The 17,045-nt window shown below is 51.1% G+C and overlaps 1 protein-coding gene across 4 annotated transcripts in view; it reads left to right on the top strand.

Annotated features, from left to right (window-relative positions):
* The window catches only part of TSPAN14 (tetraspanin 14), a 66,996-nt gene extending 52,032 nt beyond the window's left edge, over nt 1–14,964 (top strand). For 3 of the 4 annotated variants that reach the window (XM_030940294.1, XM_010387309.2, XM_030940293.1), the window contains exons 4-9: nt 19–165; nt 1,784–1,954; nt 4,967–5,092; nt 6,365–6,409; nt 8,542–8,661; nt 10,302–14,964. In XM_030940294.1, the coding sequence (XP_030796154.1) occupies nt 19–165; nt 1,784–1,954; nt 4,967–5,092; nt 6,365–6,409; nt 8,542–8,661; nt 10,302–10,373 (681 nt within the window). In that variant the 3' untranslated portion in view covers nt 10,374–14,964. The remainder of the gene's footprint in view (nt 1–18; nt 166–1,783; nt 1,955–4,966; nt 5,093–6,364; nt 6,410–8,541; nt 8,662–10,301) is intronic. The other variant, XM_030940295.1, reaches the window with a different exon arrangement.
* Nucleotides 14,965–17,045: the final 2,081 nt, after the last annotated feature.

The following is a 17,045-nucleotide window of genomic DNA, read 5'->3' as shown; positions in this document are numbered from 1 at the left end:
TTTCTCTGTCTCTTTCAGGGTGTGCTGTCCGACCTCACCAAAGTGACCCGGATGCATGGAATCGACCCCGTGGTGCTGGTCCTGATGGTGGGCGTGGTGATGTTCACCCTGGGGTTCGCCGGCTGTGTGGGGGCTCTGCGGGAGAATATCTGCCTGCTCAACTTTGTGAGTGGCCACAGAGACAAGAGTGGGATAGGATGGAATGGGGTGCAGGCTCTGCTGGGCAGGATTATATGTTACCTGGTCAGAGCAGGTGGCAGCTCTTAGGAGCTTCCCCCAGGCCCCTGCCTGGGGGCAGGAGGCAGCCCTTTGCACCCTACTGTCTAGAGAAGCTGGTTCCTCTCGACAGGAGAATTAGGTACCCTCTGGTTTTTAGCCCTTGGTGGGAGGAGCCAGCTGCCTGTAGGCCAGCTCTACTCCCTGCTCCTCTTTGCCTTTTATCTTCTTTCAGAAGTTTTAAAATAATTGTTTGTCTGCTACTGTCCTTTGCCCTTCCTGGCTAAGATCAAAAGATGTTGCAAGTAACCTTAAATCATTTCCCTTCTCCAAGGATGTGTGAGTCTATTGGATATACAAGTCAGAATCCCAAATTTCCTGGCAGAACTGCAGATTACTAAGAGTTTAGTTTTATATTTAGATACCAATTCATTTTTAGATATATTCAGTTAAATAATACCTGGTGGGGAAAACACATTATCATATTTTGCACTGTATTATTTGTTGACTTGATTAAATAAAGCTTTCTCTTTCCTGGACATAATTTTAAAAGCAAAGCTATGGGCTTTTTTTTTTTTTCCGCCCTAATTTTTTCTCTGGAAAACAACAACAAACAACAACTGTGTTAAGCATCTTGCTTTTATGTGAACAGAGATTACGTTTTGGCAGGCCTCATGTGCGTGTGTGTTTCCTTTTTCTTACTTTGAAAGATTACTCCAAATTTGCTGGTTGTGGCAAGCTGCTTAGTGTCTTGTATGGCCAGTGATAATGTCTGTGAGAGCACAGACTGCAGGCTGGGAGTCTGCCCTGATGGGATATGGACTTGTGGCTGCACTGGCCCCTTGCAGAATACCACCACTCCTTGTGGCCCGGGGCAGCCGAGAGCTTCTGGAGGGGTCTTTATTGCAGCTGATGATCATATACTTTCATGCAGAGTTGGTACAGATAACATTGGCACTTCCAGAATTGTAAAGAGCCCTGCAGGGAACTCACATGTCCTGCATGAACTATGTGACCTCAGGCAAGCTATGTACCTAGTGACATAGCCATAGTTTTCTCATCCATAAAGTGAGGTGACAGATATGTAGGCACTCAATGGGTTTGTGTGTGTAGGGAGAGTCGTCAGATAGTGTCTTGGGCACAGTGTCTTTCCTAAAGGAGCTGATACCCCAGGATGCTGCCCTGGAGGGTCCAGGTGGAACTGCTGGGGTAGGGCAGCCATTCGTTCGTGTGATAGGGTTTCCTCCTTGTCCAGGGAGGAGGGCTGCTTCATAGCAAATGATTGACACATTGGCTTGGAGTTTTCTCACACTTTTTTACTCATGTGACTGTTAACAGCAATGCAGTGACATGGGTAGGGATAAATAACCCCTTTTTACAGATGAAGCGAAGTTGCCCTGAGTCACCCAGCTAACCAAGTGTGGGATTCTCGGGGCCCGGTGTGGGACTCTCAGGTGCACAGTCCACATTCTGCCAAGGATGGTGGTTCCGGGTCAGGTGGGTTTATGTGTGTGGGGGTGCAGGCTGGTGGGGTGGTGACTCCTGCTCCCGTCCCCTTCCCCTGCAGTTCTGTGGCACCATCGTGCTCATCTTCTTCCTGGAGCTGGCTGTGGCGGTGCTGGCCTTCCTGTTCCAGGACTGGGTGAGGGACCGATTCCGGGAGTTCTTCGAGAGCAACATCAAGTCCTACCGGGACGATATCGACCTGCAGAACCTCATCGACTCCCTTCAGAAAGCTGTAAGCACCTCCCTATCGGGCCCCCGATAGAGCATGCGCCCCCCTATGGCCTGCTGTGCTGCCCGGAGCTGAGGCTAGCAGGGGCACCAGGCCTTCTCTCCTCTGTGGGTTTTCTGCCTGCAGCTTGGCAGACAGCAGGGAGGCCGTGGAACAGGCCCCCCTGCCTCTGGTCTGTTCCACTTTGCCGACTTGTGGTTGCCCAGTGGGCCAGCGCTTTCCTGTTGGGATTGGACAGGCAAATCCAGCTGCACCCGAGACCACCCACCCCCATGTGCCTGGCCCTCCTCTTTCGGCCCCAGATCTTTCCAATCCTGCCCAATAGCCACACCAGCTGCAATCCTCCTCAGGCGCTGCATACTGTAAGGCATAGCTTCTTCCCCACAGCTCATGACTCACCGTCTGAGGCTGTTCCTATCCCCTTCCTCCCCAGGACCTTTTCCCCTTCCTTTTTAAGAAGCCAGGGCTGCCTGGAGGAAGCTTTGTCAGATCTAGCAGAATGTCACCTCCCTGGAATATGTGCCCAGGGGTTTGTCTAAGCAGTCCCAGGCTGTGGCCTTTACTCCATCTGGTCTCCATCCATCTTATCCCTCTCATGTGTGGCTGCACCTGGAGGCTTGGAACACAGCTGTCCCAGCCACCTGGGGAGGAACCCACTCCTTGGCCATGTCAGCCTGTGCAATGCAAGGCTCTTGTTTGATCTGTGTGCTGACGGAAAGCCCACCTTCCTTAAGAACTTTTCATATGGAACACTTTGCTTTTGAGAAGAAAATAAATCAGAAACCATTAAAAATCTGTGATTCACTCTCATTATTAACCAAAACTTGTTCACCTTTATTTCATGTATTATGGGATCCAGCAAAACCCATTTATGGTACCAAAGACCCTGTCTGTATTGTTATTACTAATGTGTATTAGTCTGTGAAAGTCACCAAATCCCAGCCGTGTTTTGATACCTCTCCTTTCTTTTCTGTTTAGTGCCACCATCCTTTTTTCATTTTCACGTACTCTTGGCTTGCTGGTGTCAGCATGCTAGGTTGTGGTTCGTCCCTGCATTGCCTTAAAAACATAGTTTTCTCCATTGACTTCTTTTTCTTTTAAAAGTAAAACTTCTGCCCGGGCGTGGTGGCTCATGCCTGTAATCCCAGCACTTTGGGAGGCTGAGGCGGGTGGATCACGAGGTTAGGAGATCGAGACCATCCTGGCTAACACGGTGAAACCCCATCTCTACTAAAAAATACAAAAAACTAGCCGGGCGAGGTGGCAGGGCACCTGTAGTCCCAGCTACTTGGGAGGCTGAGGCAGGAGAATGGCGTGAACGCGGGAGGCGGAGCTGGTAGTGAGCTGAAATCACACCACTGCACTCTAGCCTGGGCGACAGAGCGAGACTCTGTCTCAAAAAAATAAATAAATAAAATAAATAATAATAATAAAAAAAAAACTTCCCAGGAGAGGGATTCAGTAAATTACACAGCTTCCTTGGGGTGAAATTTCGGGTAATCACTAAAGCAAGTGGAACAGTGGAGGTGTGGGGGAGATGATTTTACCTGAGAACTAAGCAAAACAAAACAACCAGAAATCGCTGTTATCATTTGTTGTGATTATTGCCATAACCATGTCAGCTGTAAGGGCAAATGCGAAAAAGTTTTTTAGGGGAAGAGACACTGTCAACTTCACAATGATGCTTTCAGTGTTTGGTTTTGACAAATTTTTTAGTCAAATAAGGATTTTCTTTGTAGCCACACTAGATGATAGGAAGGGGAGGGCAGAGGCCCCAGGTGTGGGGCAGAGCTTTGATTGTGTTACCTTTCACCCTCATTGGACCTTTTTCCTGAGGAGCAGACACTTAGCAGCTTTTTTTTTTTTTTTTTTTTTTGAGGTGGAGTCTCGCTCTGTCGCCCAGGCTGGAGTGCGGTGGTCGGATCTCAGCTCACTGCAAGCTCTGCCTCCTGGGTTCCCGCCATTCTCCTGCCTCAGCCTCCCGAGTAGCTGGGACTACAGGCGCCCGCCACCTCGCCCGGCTAGTTTTTTGCATTTTTTAGTACAGACGGGGTTTCATCGTGTTAGCCAGGATGGTCTCGATCTCCTGACCTCGTGATCTGCCCGTCTCGGCCTCCCAAAGTGCTGGGATTACAGGCTTGAGCCACCGCGCCCGGCCAGCAGCTGTTTTTTGTAAAGGGGTGAAAAGGGGAATTTGCTTGCAAGTTTTTCAGGGAGGAGAACACTGCACACTAGGAAGTGTTCTCTTGTGGCAAGTAAAGGACCACACCAAGGTGCCGAGGGGTCCTTAAAGGAGAGAGGCCACTCTCCCATCCTCTGAGGAGACTGGGAGGAGGAGTCTTCTTTGAGGAGGCTGGGAAGAAGGGCAAGCTCCCTGCTAAGGAGGGCCTGGGCTGGGTATGTTGTGCCCGGCAGTGGGGCCAGAGGGCTCCACTGAGCCAGCGATGTGGGTTAGACAGAGGAGGCACTGTGGCCAGGAGATACCTTCACTGCCATTTCCCTTTTATTTGTTTTTATTATTTTCTTTAACACATCAAAAGAGCAGGTTCTCTCTCTTTCTCTTTCCTTTTTTATCCTCCCTCCCTCCTTTCTTTTTTCTTTTCTTTCTTTCATTTCTTTCTCTTTCTCTCCCCTTTTTTCTCTCTCCTTTCCTCTCTTTGTCTCTTTTCTTTCCCTCCCTCCCTCCCTCCTTCCTTCCTTCCTGGCGGGGGTGCAGTCTTGCTGTGTTGCCCAGATTTATTTCCAGCTCCTGGGCTCAAACCATCCTCCCATCTCAACCTCCTGAGTCGCTGAGGTTACGGGCCTGGGCTACAGCCCAGCTATTTTCTTCTCAAAGGGCTGCCTGTGTTGCCAGCTTAGCATCTCTGCACATGGAGGGTAGCGGGGCGGGCCCTGGTTTCTCTGCATGGTAGATGCCGGCAGACTTAGCCTGGCATCACCATGAATGTTGCCCTATGCTGGGCAGCCATGGCCCTGTCTTGGAGCCCCTAACAGGTCTGGCTTTTGTGGTTGCAGAACCAGTGCTGTGGCGCATATGGCCCTGAAGACTGGGATCTCAACGTCTACTTCAATTGCAGCGGTGCCAGCTACAGCCGAGAGAAGTGCGGGGTCCCCTTCTCCTGCTGCGTGCCAGATCCTGCGGTGAGTTGGCTTGTGCTGGGACACAGGGAGCCCGCCCTTCCTGAAGCCCAGCAGCTTTCCTGACTCCTCCAGTGCTCTGGGGTACTTTTCTCTCATGGACGTCTGAGGAGCGGGTGTGCTTTCTCCACGCCCTCCTCAAGGCTGCCCAGCTCCGAAATCCGATGTGTGTACATTCTAGGAACACTGCTTGCATGACCCACCCTGGCCTTGGTGTTCTGGGTGAGGCAGGAGAAAACAGTATTATTTCCCCGGGCTCAAGCAATTCTCTGGCCTCAATTTCCCAAGTAGATAGGACCACAGGCTTGAGCACCACTCCTGGGTAATTTTTGTATTTTTTGTAGAGATGGGGTTTCACCATGTTGCCCAGACTGGTCTTCAACTCCTGGGCTCAAGGCGATCTGCCCATCTTAGCCTCCCAAAGTGCTGGGATTACAGGTGTGGGCCACTGCACCTGTCATGTCCTTTCTATACCTATTTGCATTCCCAATCCAAGGCCAACGTCCTTGGGTTCCAGAAGCTGTGTTGTTGGGGTGACCGTGAAGGAGCTGTGAATTTTGCCTGAGCTGAGCCTGAGTAGAACTAGGCATGTTGCCAGCTCTCGGTGCAGTTATGTAAAGCCTGGTCCTGGCTTTTTGAGAAGGCAGAGCATCACCACTATTAATATGGGCAAGTTCTGCAGCCCAGGAGAGGCTCAGATTTGCTGAAACTGCACAGCTCTTCTGAGGCCTCCACTGCGACTGTGAAATGTACCAAGTCTCGTAAGTGTTGGTTTTAGCATGTATAATTCTTACCTCCAAGTATAGGTGTTACCTCCTAGCAAACTGTGGCCCCCAGGCCAAATCTGGCCTGTTATTTTTCCATGACCTATGAGCTAAGAATGCTTTCAGATGTTTCTAAATGCTTGGAAATAAATCAAAAGAAGAATAATATTTTGGGGCACATGAAAATTATATGAAATTCGAATTTCAGTGTCCATGAAGTTTTCTTGAAATACAGCCATTCCTGTTTGTTTACAGATTGTCAGTGCCGGCTCTCATGCAACAAAAGCAGAATTGAGTATGTGTCTGAAATATTCACTGTCTAGCCCTTCACAGAGAAAGTCTGCCACTCTGTCCTGGCCTGAAGGATTAGTTGGTGGCGTGATTGAAGGATATGAGCTGTAATGGAATTTGCACAAATGTTTGCTAGTGTTTGGTCATGTCTTTTCTGGAGCCTCTTACCATTAGGTTCTTGAGACACCAAAAGCAGCTAATTTTTCTACTTTTCTTGCAGCAAAAAGTTGTGAACACACAGTGTGGATATGATGTCAGGATTCAGGTGAGAGCTCTAGTGTATACAACTTGAAGAGTTCTTTAGGTTTCATTCCCTATGGTTCAACATCCTGATTTAGCACAAGTGCAAATTGAAGTGGGGAAACTCGGGGCAGTGAAGCTCCTGATGCCACCTAAGCTGAGCATGGGCACAGGGTCACACATACCGCTTCCTGAGCTGGCGGCAGGACCCCTGGGAGCAGTAATGGTGATTCCAAGCCTTGTGAGCCGCAGTCCCAACAACTAGGAGTTGCTGCATTTAAAGAGGTGGGATGGAAGTTTTGAGGGACAAAGACTGCATTTTTAGGAGATTCCTTGGCATCCCAGAAGATGTCTCTCGTTAAGAGGACAGCTGCAGGAGTGTATGTGCCTTGGTCTGGCCTCTGTGTGGAGGCAGTGGTGACAAAGAGGGAGGCAGGCATGGGGCAGGGGTGAGGCTCTGTCCTCCAGGACTTCCTTTAGGCTTTAGGGAGTGTGCTCTTGGATGCAAAGAGAAGCAAGACCCTACCCCACTCCAGTCCTTGTTCTAGTGGTTTTTGGTGATATGAATGACTGCTGTTCTAAAAGGGAGGAGTCTCGAGGAATCTGCAGAGACTCCTCCTGTTAACCGTGCATACGAGGGATGTGTCCCTACAGCCTGGGCAACTGTCCTTCTTTAGGGATCTGCATTTTACAGGGAGAAACTTCTGTAAACGGAATGTTTGTGTTTCCCCAAAATTCACATATTGGAACTTAAGCCCCAATGTGATGGTATTAAGAGGTGGGGTCTTAAGGAGGGGATTGGGTCATGAGGGCAGAGTCCTTATGAGTGGGATGAGTGCCCTTATGAAAGAGGCCCAGAGAGCTTATTTGTCACTCCACTGTGTGAAGACACAGTGAAAGGGTGCCATCCGTGAACCAGAAAGTGGGCCCTCATCCAACACCAAATTTGCCAGTGCCCTGATCTTGAACTTTCCAGCCCCCAGGACTGTGAGAAATAAATTTCTGTGGTTTATAAGCCACATAATCTATAGTATTTTATTATAGTTACCTGAATGGACTAAGATAAGAACCTGTATCAACATCAGCTTCCCTAATTATGAGTTGTTTTGCCACTTACATTAATTTGCAAAGGCTGCTGTCACAACATACCACAAACAGAAATTTAAGCTACAGCAGACATTTATTTTCTTACAGTTTGGAGGCTAGACGTCCAAAATCAAGGTGCTGGCAAGATGGGTGCCTTTAGAGAGCTGTGATGGAAGGGTCTGTTCCAGGCTTCTCTCCTGGCTGCAGGTGGCTGTCCTCTCCCTGTGTCCTCATGTGGGCTCCCCTCTGTGCATGTCTGTGTCCTGATCTCCTCTTCTTAGCATGATGCTCTTCATATTGGATTAGGGGGCACCCTGATGGCCTCATTGTAGCATAATTACCTCTGTAAAGAGCCCGTCTCCAAATACAATCACGTTCTGAGGTCCTGGGGGTTAGGACTTCAGTGTATAGATTTTGAGGACACAGTTTAGCCCCTAACACCTCTAAAGTTAGGGACTAATGCTCCATTGTGTTGCCATGGAGGAGGCTGATAGGTGTGAGGGAGCTGGGGCCGATTGCCCTGTGTGGGGTGGGCAGGGCTGGGGTGTGTGCTGAGATGGTTACTGATACCCCACCGGGGTCAGCACTGGAGGGAGCCGGTTGGCTGGTGACTGTTGCCTGCTGGCTCTGTCTCCTGGAGCCGAGCTTACCAGTGGGATGCCCGCTCTGAGAAGCACCCTTCTTCTCTTTTTAGGAGACTCTAGACCCCCTTTTCCAGGTTTCTCTCCCTTTAAAGGCACATCCTTCTCCAAGCCTTCAAGTCCCTTCTCTTTCTCCAGATGTGGACACTGGGGAAGGGAATCTTGAGAAAGTTGGTCTTGAAATCTCTGGAGACCTGAAGGGAAACAGCCAGGGAGCCTTTGGTCAGACAGGTGGTGCGATGGCACGGTGCCCAGCGAGGGGCAGAGGCTGGGAGGAGCCGACGAGCATCTCCTGGAGAGTCCTTGCCTGCCTCCTGGATCCCTCGTTCCCACCCTGCTTTGCACCGCTCCTTGCTGGAGTTCGCTAGGGGATCAGGGTGGGGACATTGTGCGTGCCAAAGGCTCAGGCCCCTGTGGTGTTTTCCTGCAGCTGAAGAGCAAGTGGGACGAGTCCATCTTCACGAAAGGCTGCATCCAGGCGCTGGAAAGCTGGCTCCCGCGGAACATTTACATTGTGGCTGGCATCTTCATCGCCATCTCGCTGCTGCAGGTGTGTCCCGGGAGCCTGTAGGATTGGCAGGTGGCCTTTTTTCATGTGAGGTTGGGCCCTTAACATAGAGTGCATGGGTCCAGCTTGGGTATGGTATTAAGGGATTTGCAGAATAAAAAAAGGGATTCAACTGGATGTCCAACGCTGAGAGAGTGTATGTGTGTAAACGTATTGGGGAGGAGAATGGTGGCTTCCATAAATGCTACCTATAGGGGCGCCCTCTGGGCGGGGGCAGGCTGGGAGGGGCTTGTGGCCCTGCACAGGTCCTAATGGCAGCCCTCTCCAGAGGGCCCGGTGGGCTGCAGAAGGGTCACTGCCTGTCTGGAGGTGGGTCAGGAGTGTGCTCGGGGTGAGCCATCAAGTGCTGCAGATGGGGAGGCTAAACTCTTGGTCACCTGGGGCCTGAGGGTGGCCTGAGGGTCAGGATGTGCACTCGCCCCGGGACCTCTCCTCCTGTCTCTGGTCCCTAGGCTGGGATTGTCAGGTATCTTCCCTGTCCATGAGACATCCTCTGAGGCCAGCTGCCATTTGTGGCATCCTTTCCCCTCCCAGGCTGTGCTTGTTCATTTGAACCAGGTTTCACATGTGGGAGGATGTTGGTGGCTGAGCAGGCAGTGAGGCTTGGAGTGACTGGGCTGGTCGGTGACTGCCAGGAGAAGAAGTGGCAGAGAAAGTCAAGAATTCAGTGATCAGAGAAACCAGGAGTCTTTCCAGTGCTGTTCAGGGCTTCCAAGAAGCTGCAGCTTCTGGGTCCACTGATGCAGTTCTTGTGTGGAAAATAACACCAGTTATAAAGTGTTTGACTCTGTTCTTGCCTTGAAGAGGGTGACTGAGGTGGACCCAGGGCCACCAGCCACCCACACATGCCTTCCTCCTTCAAGGAAGACTAAGAAATAGGAGGAAGCAACTGGAAAAGGAAAGAAAAAAGTTATTTGCAAAATGGGCAAGGGAAGAATCATACTTCAGAAGGACTGACTAGTCAAATTAGAACCACACAAGAATTTAAAGGGGAAAAAAAGCCATTTTCAGAGGTCACGAAGTTCAGGTTCGTCTGTTCACGTTAGAAGAACATCAGTCTTCTCTCACGATTTCCCACTCACCAAGATTGGGATGAACCTTCAGACATTAGCACAGCCGAAATTGGGGGTGGCCTTGGTCTTTTTGTGGAATCGACATTTACGGGAAACACTCAAGATTTATTATTTTGGGAATCAGAAACAGTCAGGGTGACCCTGTTATTTTTAGTTTAACCCAGGGACAGGCGTGTCCTGCCCCATGGCTTGTGACGCACTTAATCACATTGGAGGCAGGGCAGAGTGTCTCTTTTGCTTGTGCTGCCTGTGGTTTGCCTCTTCTAGGTTCTGGGGATGTAACAGACTAGACCCCAGAACCCCTTTTTGTGGGAGGAGTAGCTGTGCTGTGCCACTGGCTCCACGGTGCTCCCTCTGCATCCTCAGTTGCAGCGGGAGAGGGTGAGGAGAGGCGTGCAGTGGAAGCTCCCAACCTCACCTTCCGTCCTCAGTTGCAGCAGGGGCGTGAGGAGAGGCGTGCAGTGGGAGCTCCCAACCTCACCTTCCGCTCCCTGCCCTCTGCCTTTGGGCCCCAGCAATGGTCACTGACTCTGCTGGTGTTGGTTTCAGATATTTGGCATCTTCCTGGCAAGGACCCTGATCTCGGACATCGAGGCAGTGAAGGCCGGCCATCACTTCTAAGGAGCAGAGTTGAGGGAGCCGAGCTGAGCCACACCGGGAAGCTAGAGCCTTTCTCTGCCGTCAGCCCTAAGTCCAGAGGGAGAGGAGCCGACACCCCCAGAGCCAGCTCCCCATCTTCAGCCTCAGCGTGACGTGACCTCTCTGTTTCTGCTTGCTGGTGCTGACGACCAAGGGGCCCCCTTGTTACCTGCCCAGACTTGTGACTGTATCCCTCTGGAGTCTATCCAGAGACAGAGAATGTGTCTTTATGTGGGAGTGGTGACTGAAAGACAGAGAGGGCTCCTGTGGCTGCCAGGAGGGATTGACTCAGTCCCCCTGCAGCTCAAGCACGTCTGCAGGACACCTTGGTCCCCTGTCCACTGGCATCCAGACATCTGCTTTCGGTCAGCCACATCTGTGGGTGGGCCGTGGGTAGAGGGACCCACAGGCATGGACAAGGCATCTCTCTCCATCAAGCCAAGCAGCACGGGGTCCTGCCCGTAACTGGGTAGGCAGATGTGGCCCCGCTGGGCCTCTGAGTGCCAGCGCAGTCTGCGGGGGCATGCACACATCGGGGGTGGTTTGCAGGATCCTCAGCCATGTTCAAGTGAAGTAAGCCTGAGCCAGTGCGTGGACTGGTGCCACGGGAGTGCCTTGTCCACTGCCCCCCTGTGTCCACCAGCTGTTCTCCCGGTGCCAGAACTGCCTCTGGTCTTGACAGCATTAAGCCCTGATGGCGCCGGTGGGGTGGTGGGCATGGTTCTTCACTGAGAGCCGGCTCTCCTTTTCTTAAAGTGTGTAAATAGTTTATTTATAGGGGTAAGAATGTTCTCATACCATTTCACTTCCTCTTCCTCTCCTCCAGCATTCTCCTCTGAGCAGCCTTACATAGTGTCCACGGCTGGAGCCAACCCTTTTGAGTCCCCTCGAGTGTCTTAAGAACCAGCCCACAACAGCCTCTCCTTCCCCTCCACATACTGCAGCCTCCCTCCATGTATCCCACATACAAGCACTCCCCCACTCCTCAGCGTGGCCTCACTGTCTTCTGGTCTTGGTGCTACTGAAATTGTCACCCAGAACTTGAATCCTGACCCTCCCCACTGCAAGCCCAGGGAGCCCCAGCTCAAGACGGTTGCCTGAAACAGTTGGCCAGGGCTCCTCTTGTGGCCGCGTACCCAGGGCTGGCTGACCTGCCATTTGCTTCTCTCTGGAGATAGCTGTTCTGCAACCACGCCCCATGCCGAGCCACAACCCCGGGCTGCAGCTGCTCAGAAGGTCTGGGCGTTTTGTTTCTGGTGACCGGATATCGGTGGTCACTGGTCCACCCTTCCTGTCAGGGCTTTTCTGGGGCCTGCTCTTGGAAATGAAGTCTTCTTAAGTACTGAATAATTCCCCTGGGGATAGCTGGGGCATTTGTCTAGCTGGGCTACTTTCTAACGCTTTGCCATAGCTCGGACCACTTCTCGTCGTTCAGGGATCGAGTGCAACCTTCAGTTACTTGCTGGAGTGTACATTCTAGTGTGGTGTATACTGGTGGCTGTTTGTTGATGATGATATTATCTTTTTTTTCCTGGTTTTTTTGTTTGTTTGTTTTTTTACAATTCTCTGTAGACTAGGAGAAGAAGAATGCTTGTGTTTTTCGGAAGTATGAGGCTTCTCTTTGACTGCCAAACTCTTTTATGGAATATATCTTTATATTAATGCTGTTGTTTTGGTCATTTTTGTTTGGGGTCACTATCAAGATGTTGCTAAGCATCTCAGTGGTAAACGTGGCTGCCAGAGGAACCAAGGGCTGGGGTATGTAGACCTTACAGAAGGGTGGATGGTAGAGGCAGCCCATCATCAGCACAATCTGACTTACATTTCATTGAGTGCATTTTTTTTTTTTTTTTTTTTTAAGATTCTGTATGGCAGCACTTTCAGTCTAGAGGAAACATTGTTTTAGGTTATTTCTGTCCACCCCTGGGCGATACTATTTATTGATCCAGGGAAAAGAGCTTGGGGACACTGAGTCGAAGTGGGGACACGGGATTGAAGCCTGGGCACTGCCGCTGCACGAGCTGTGTCCTGGGTGTGCCGGCCTCTCTGAAGGGGGTTGGTGGTGGTGGCTGCCTCACTAGATGCCTCTGATCCAGCCTTCCCTGGGGGAGTGGGTGGCCGCAGACCCTCCCTGCCAGAGCTCCTGGAAGGCTCCTGCAGGCCTGACCCATCTATTCCTGTAGACCTGGTTCAGGATGAAGTCTCGGTGTGACTTGCAGAGTTGGGTTTGTCTTTCAACTATAGACCCTTCTGGCCGTTCTCAGCTGTATCATGGGACTCTGAATAGTTGGATGAGGAATGGAAAGAAAGCAAGGATGAGAGCCGGGCACTGGCAGTCTCCACCCAGCATCGGCTCTCTGCACAGAGGCACAGGGTAGGCCTCCTGTGCACTCCCCACTCAGCACTGGCCTGTCCTGAATCCCCGTCTTCCCTGGTTGGAGGCCAGCTGTGGCATTGGCACCCTCTCCTCACCCCACCATGCACATGCTCACTTGAAAGCTTTGGGGTCCTTCCTGTACCCCCTCCCCAACCCTGGCCCACCCCCTCAGGATCTTGTCACGTTATTTTTCCTGTCCCTTCTTCCTGTTGCTGGCCTTCCTTTCGTCATCCTAAAAACTTGCCTAGGCCCTATGGCTCCCTCCTTTCTCTCCCAGGCAGCTTCTTATCTGGGCTGTCTGTACCCCTTCCTTTCCACCACCCACCATGCCCCACGTAGCTGAAAGCTGCTTATCCCAGTTGTCAACCCTGGCCTTCGGCCTCTAGCACCAGACACTGCACCTCCTGAACGTCCTCTGCTTCTCTGCTTCAGAGGCCCGGGCTCGCGAGTTCTCTGGCCTCTCCCATCCGTCTGCTTAGGACTCTGCTGCAGCTGTCCTCACCGGCCTCCAGGGAATCCCACTTCCCACAGGGCAGGGCTGTGGGCTGGGCTGAAAAACCATCTGCATGGTCCACAAGAAGCCTGGCACTGGGTTTCCTCATGAATAACAATGAAAATGGATGCAGAACCTTCCTGGAACATGGAATTTCTCTGGGAGATTCCATGCAGAGGCCACTGGGGAGGTGACGGGCACGCATGTGAGTGTAGGTGGCTGCAGTGTTGGAAGGCTCCCAGCAGAGCAGAGAGGGTCTCAGTCTCATCAGGGAACCCACCTGATGGCTTCTCAGCCAGCAGTTTCAGAGGAACATAGACTGCAGAGAATGGAGGGAGGCAGTAGTGGCCCCGGCACCTGAGGCATCCTGCTGTCATGGGAAGGTCTCTGCCCAAATGTCAGATGCATCAGCCTGTCACCCACTGATCCAGAGCTTTCAGCTGTGCTGGTTGGGGGGTGTGGGGTGGAGTGCTGAATGACCTTCATGGGCGGGCCTTTCCAGCTCTAGGGTTATATGCGTGTTTGTCCACAGTTTTTAGGTTGTATGTCTGGGACTATGGGAACCTGTCCCCCATGACGGATCTTGGTAGAGACACTTCCCTGTGTCTGTCATCATGCCCAGGAGAATGCTGCAGGTGACCACCTGCAACCCTGTTCTCATTCATCTGGATGCCCTCCAGAAATCTGGGGATCCATACACCTCTAAAGGTCCTTATCAAGTTGGCGAGGCTTGGCCATTCCTGTTCAAGGCTGCATTAAAGGCACGATCACCATCCTGGCTAACACAGTGAAACCCCGTTTCTACTAAAAAGACAAAAAATTAGCTGGGCTTAGTGGCGGGCACCTATAGACCTATAGTCCCAGCTACTTGGGAGACTGAGACAGGAGAATGGTGTGAACCCGGGAGGTAGAGCTTGCAGTGAGCCGAGATCGTGCCACTGCACTCCAGCCTGGGTGACAGAGTGAGACTCCGTCTTAAAAAAAAAAGGCGTGTCCATTCTCAAATGCTTTTGACGTCTCCAGGGTGCCTCAGGACAACACGAAGTGGACATTGTAGAACTTGGGGCTACTGTGTTACTTTGGAAGAAAAAGTTAAGGGTACTTTTAAGTAGATACTGTTTTGATGAAATTGCCAACTTCAGGGAGCCCAGCTTTGGAGAAGGAGGACAAGGATTCCTTACAAGGGTCCAAAACAATTCTTTCTTCACTCGGCTTTCTTTCTGTGCTCTGCATCTTATATTCCAGCAGGGGCTTCCAATGCATGGTTTAATAACTACCAGAACTGGCCGGGTGCAGTGACTGATGCCTGTAATCCCAGCACTTTGGGAGGCTGAGGCACGCAGATCACTTGAGGCCAGGAGTTCGAGACCAGCCTGAACAACATGGTGACATCCAGTTTCTGCTAAAAATACAAAAATTAGTTGGGTGTGGTGGTGTGCACCTGTAGTCCCAGCTGCTTGGGAGGCTGAGGCAGGAGAATCGCCTGAACCTGGGAGGCGGAGGTTGCAGGGAGCCAAGATCGAGCCACTGCATTCCAGCCTGGGTGACAGAGGAGATTTCATCTCAAAAAATTAAAAAAAAAAAACAAAACTACCAGAATAAATTATCACCTTGGACTATAATTTTGACACCTCAAACAACTTTTAAACTAGTCTTTTTAAAAAGTACACTTAAATAAAAATCTAAACATAGGAGAATGTAAAGTGAAAGTATGTCTTCTGTTCCCCAGAGGTAACTAGTATTAGGAATCCTTCCTGAAAATATCCATCCATATACTTGGGTCATCACACCCATGGAATCATTTTACATAGTATTTTATAAATGTTACTTAATATACTGATCCACAGTGCGTTTTCACGGTCACGCCATCAGTTGTAGGAGTGTGCCAAGAGCAGATGGGCCTTGCCTTTGTACCAGAGGAGTCCATTTACAGTCGCAGGTAATAGAAAACCCAATTCAAACTGGCCTAAACAATGAGGGGAGGTTTTGGCTCCCGAAACTGGAAAGTCCAAAGGTGGGGTGAGTTTCAGGGTTGGGTTGATCCAAGTGGCTCAGTGACGTCAGCAGGATCTTGTTTCCTTTTCTCTCTGCTCTGCCTTCCACAGCGTCCCCTTCATCTATGGTGGAGGGAAGGAGTCTACTACAGATAACCCCGAGCCTCCCCGTGATGGAGGTGGTGTGGTGGTGAAGCCAGCAAGGGAAGGGACCCCCGCTTCCTCATGCTTCATCATCCCACTGAAACCATGTGGCTGTGAAATGCAGCATCCGCCAGGAGGGGGACGAAGGCTGGGGATGCTGTCAACTATTGCCATTGCGCTTCTGTAGATGGCCATTATAGTTGTTTGCAGGGTTTTGCACTTACAAGGACTTAGAAGAAAAAAGTACAGTGTTTTGTTATTGGAATTACTTCTTATGGTGTATAAGAAAAAAACATGTTTTTAGAGGAGTTCTGGGAGGTGGGATCGCATTTTAATGAGTAGGTGCTCAGGGCTGGGATGTGCCCGTTGCTGCCTGACCATTGCTGGTGTGTGTGGGCGTAGGGTGGCAAAACCTCCTACCCTGTGAGGTGGTTTCAAGGATTAAATGAGTTGAGATGGGTAAAGCATCTAACAAAGATCCACATTATTTAGTATGCATCCCCTGAATTATTGCTCACATAATTTTAATGATTGGGGGATTTTATCTGTGGCTGCCAGTCCCTATGAAAAAGCTGCCTGGGTCGCATGTCAGACAGCTTAGACTGAACCATGCTGAAATGAAACAGTCCACTTCCCTGTGCCTTTAGGAACAAGGCTTCGAGGTCTGCGGCAAGCCTCAGCAGGCGTTTAGAGTTCAAGGTCTGTTCGCTTTCTTTGCCATAGAGGTGGGGAGGCAAGCTAGGGGGTTGCTTCTTGCCTGGAGCGCAGATCCTACCAGAAACCAGCACAGCCGAAGTTGCCCAGGAGCCCCCAGAAGCAGCAGAGTGGCCATCACCAGCCACGGGGCAAGTAGGCCACAGAGGCCTGGGGCCTGAGAGGGATGGTCCACAGGGAGAAAGGGCATTATTGTGAACATCAACGCTGGGGATAATGCGCTCTGAAGACAGCAGGACATCATGTTTGGACGGTTGGTGGACCCTATCTGGTCCCACTCATAAAGAGAACAGAGGCCCTGGGATGTGCTGGGACTACCTGAGGCCTCAGAGTGGGACTGGGTGCTCCTCCACACCTCCTACAAGGGAGGGTGTCCGTCTTCGTGAGGATAGCTCGGCAGGGCTGGCAACCTGGGGGTGGTGCTGGGGGACATGTGTGAGACTAGCGTGTGTGGGCCTTGCTTGGCTTGCCCTGGTGCCCTGAGAAAAACCAGGTATTTGAAAATACACACGGACTGCTGGAAGGTCAGGAAATCCAGGGTTTTGTTGAGGCAGTGGAAGTGTTACTGCGAGCCTGTGTTGTCCTCTCTCCTCGCTCCCCCTGCAGCCATGTCAGTCACACTGCCTTTGCACGGAACCCAGGGTTGCAGGCCGCGTGTGTAGATGCTGATTTAGGCCCAAGTACTCAGCTGTCAGCAGGAAGGACCATAGTGTTTTCTTCTAGTTTTAGATTTGTACTTGTTCTGTCTTTTAAAGTCAGAGCTGTGATCCAATATGGGAAGACGTGAAGTGGCCTGTAGGAGGGACTGAGCACCCTGTCCTTGGAGGTATGCAAGCCCAGGCTACACCCTTCCTGTCTGGGATGATATGGCTGGGGGTGGGCTTTGTGCTGCGTGGATCACGGCAAGCCTTTCCATCTCTGAGAGGTAGTAG

Source organism: Rhinopithecus roxellana, chromosome 11 (genome assembly GCF_007565055.1).
Source record: "Rhinopithecus roxellana isolate Shanxi Qingling chromosome 11, ASM756505v1, whole genome shotgun sequence".
Classification (NCBI taxonomy): Eukaryota; Metazoa; Chordata; class Mammalia; order Primates; family Cercopithecidae; genus Rhinopithecus; species Rhinopithecus roxellana.
Note: the sequence above shows the minus strand (reverse complement) of the source record. Positions and strands in the feature narration are given on the sequence as shown.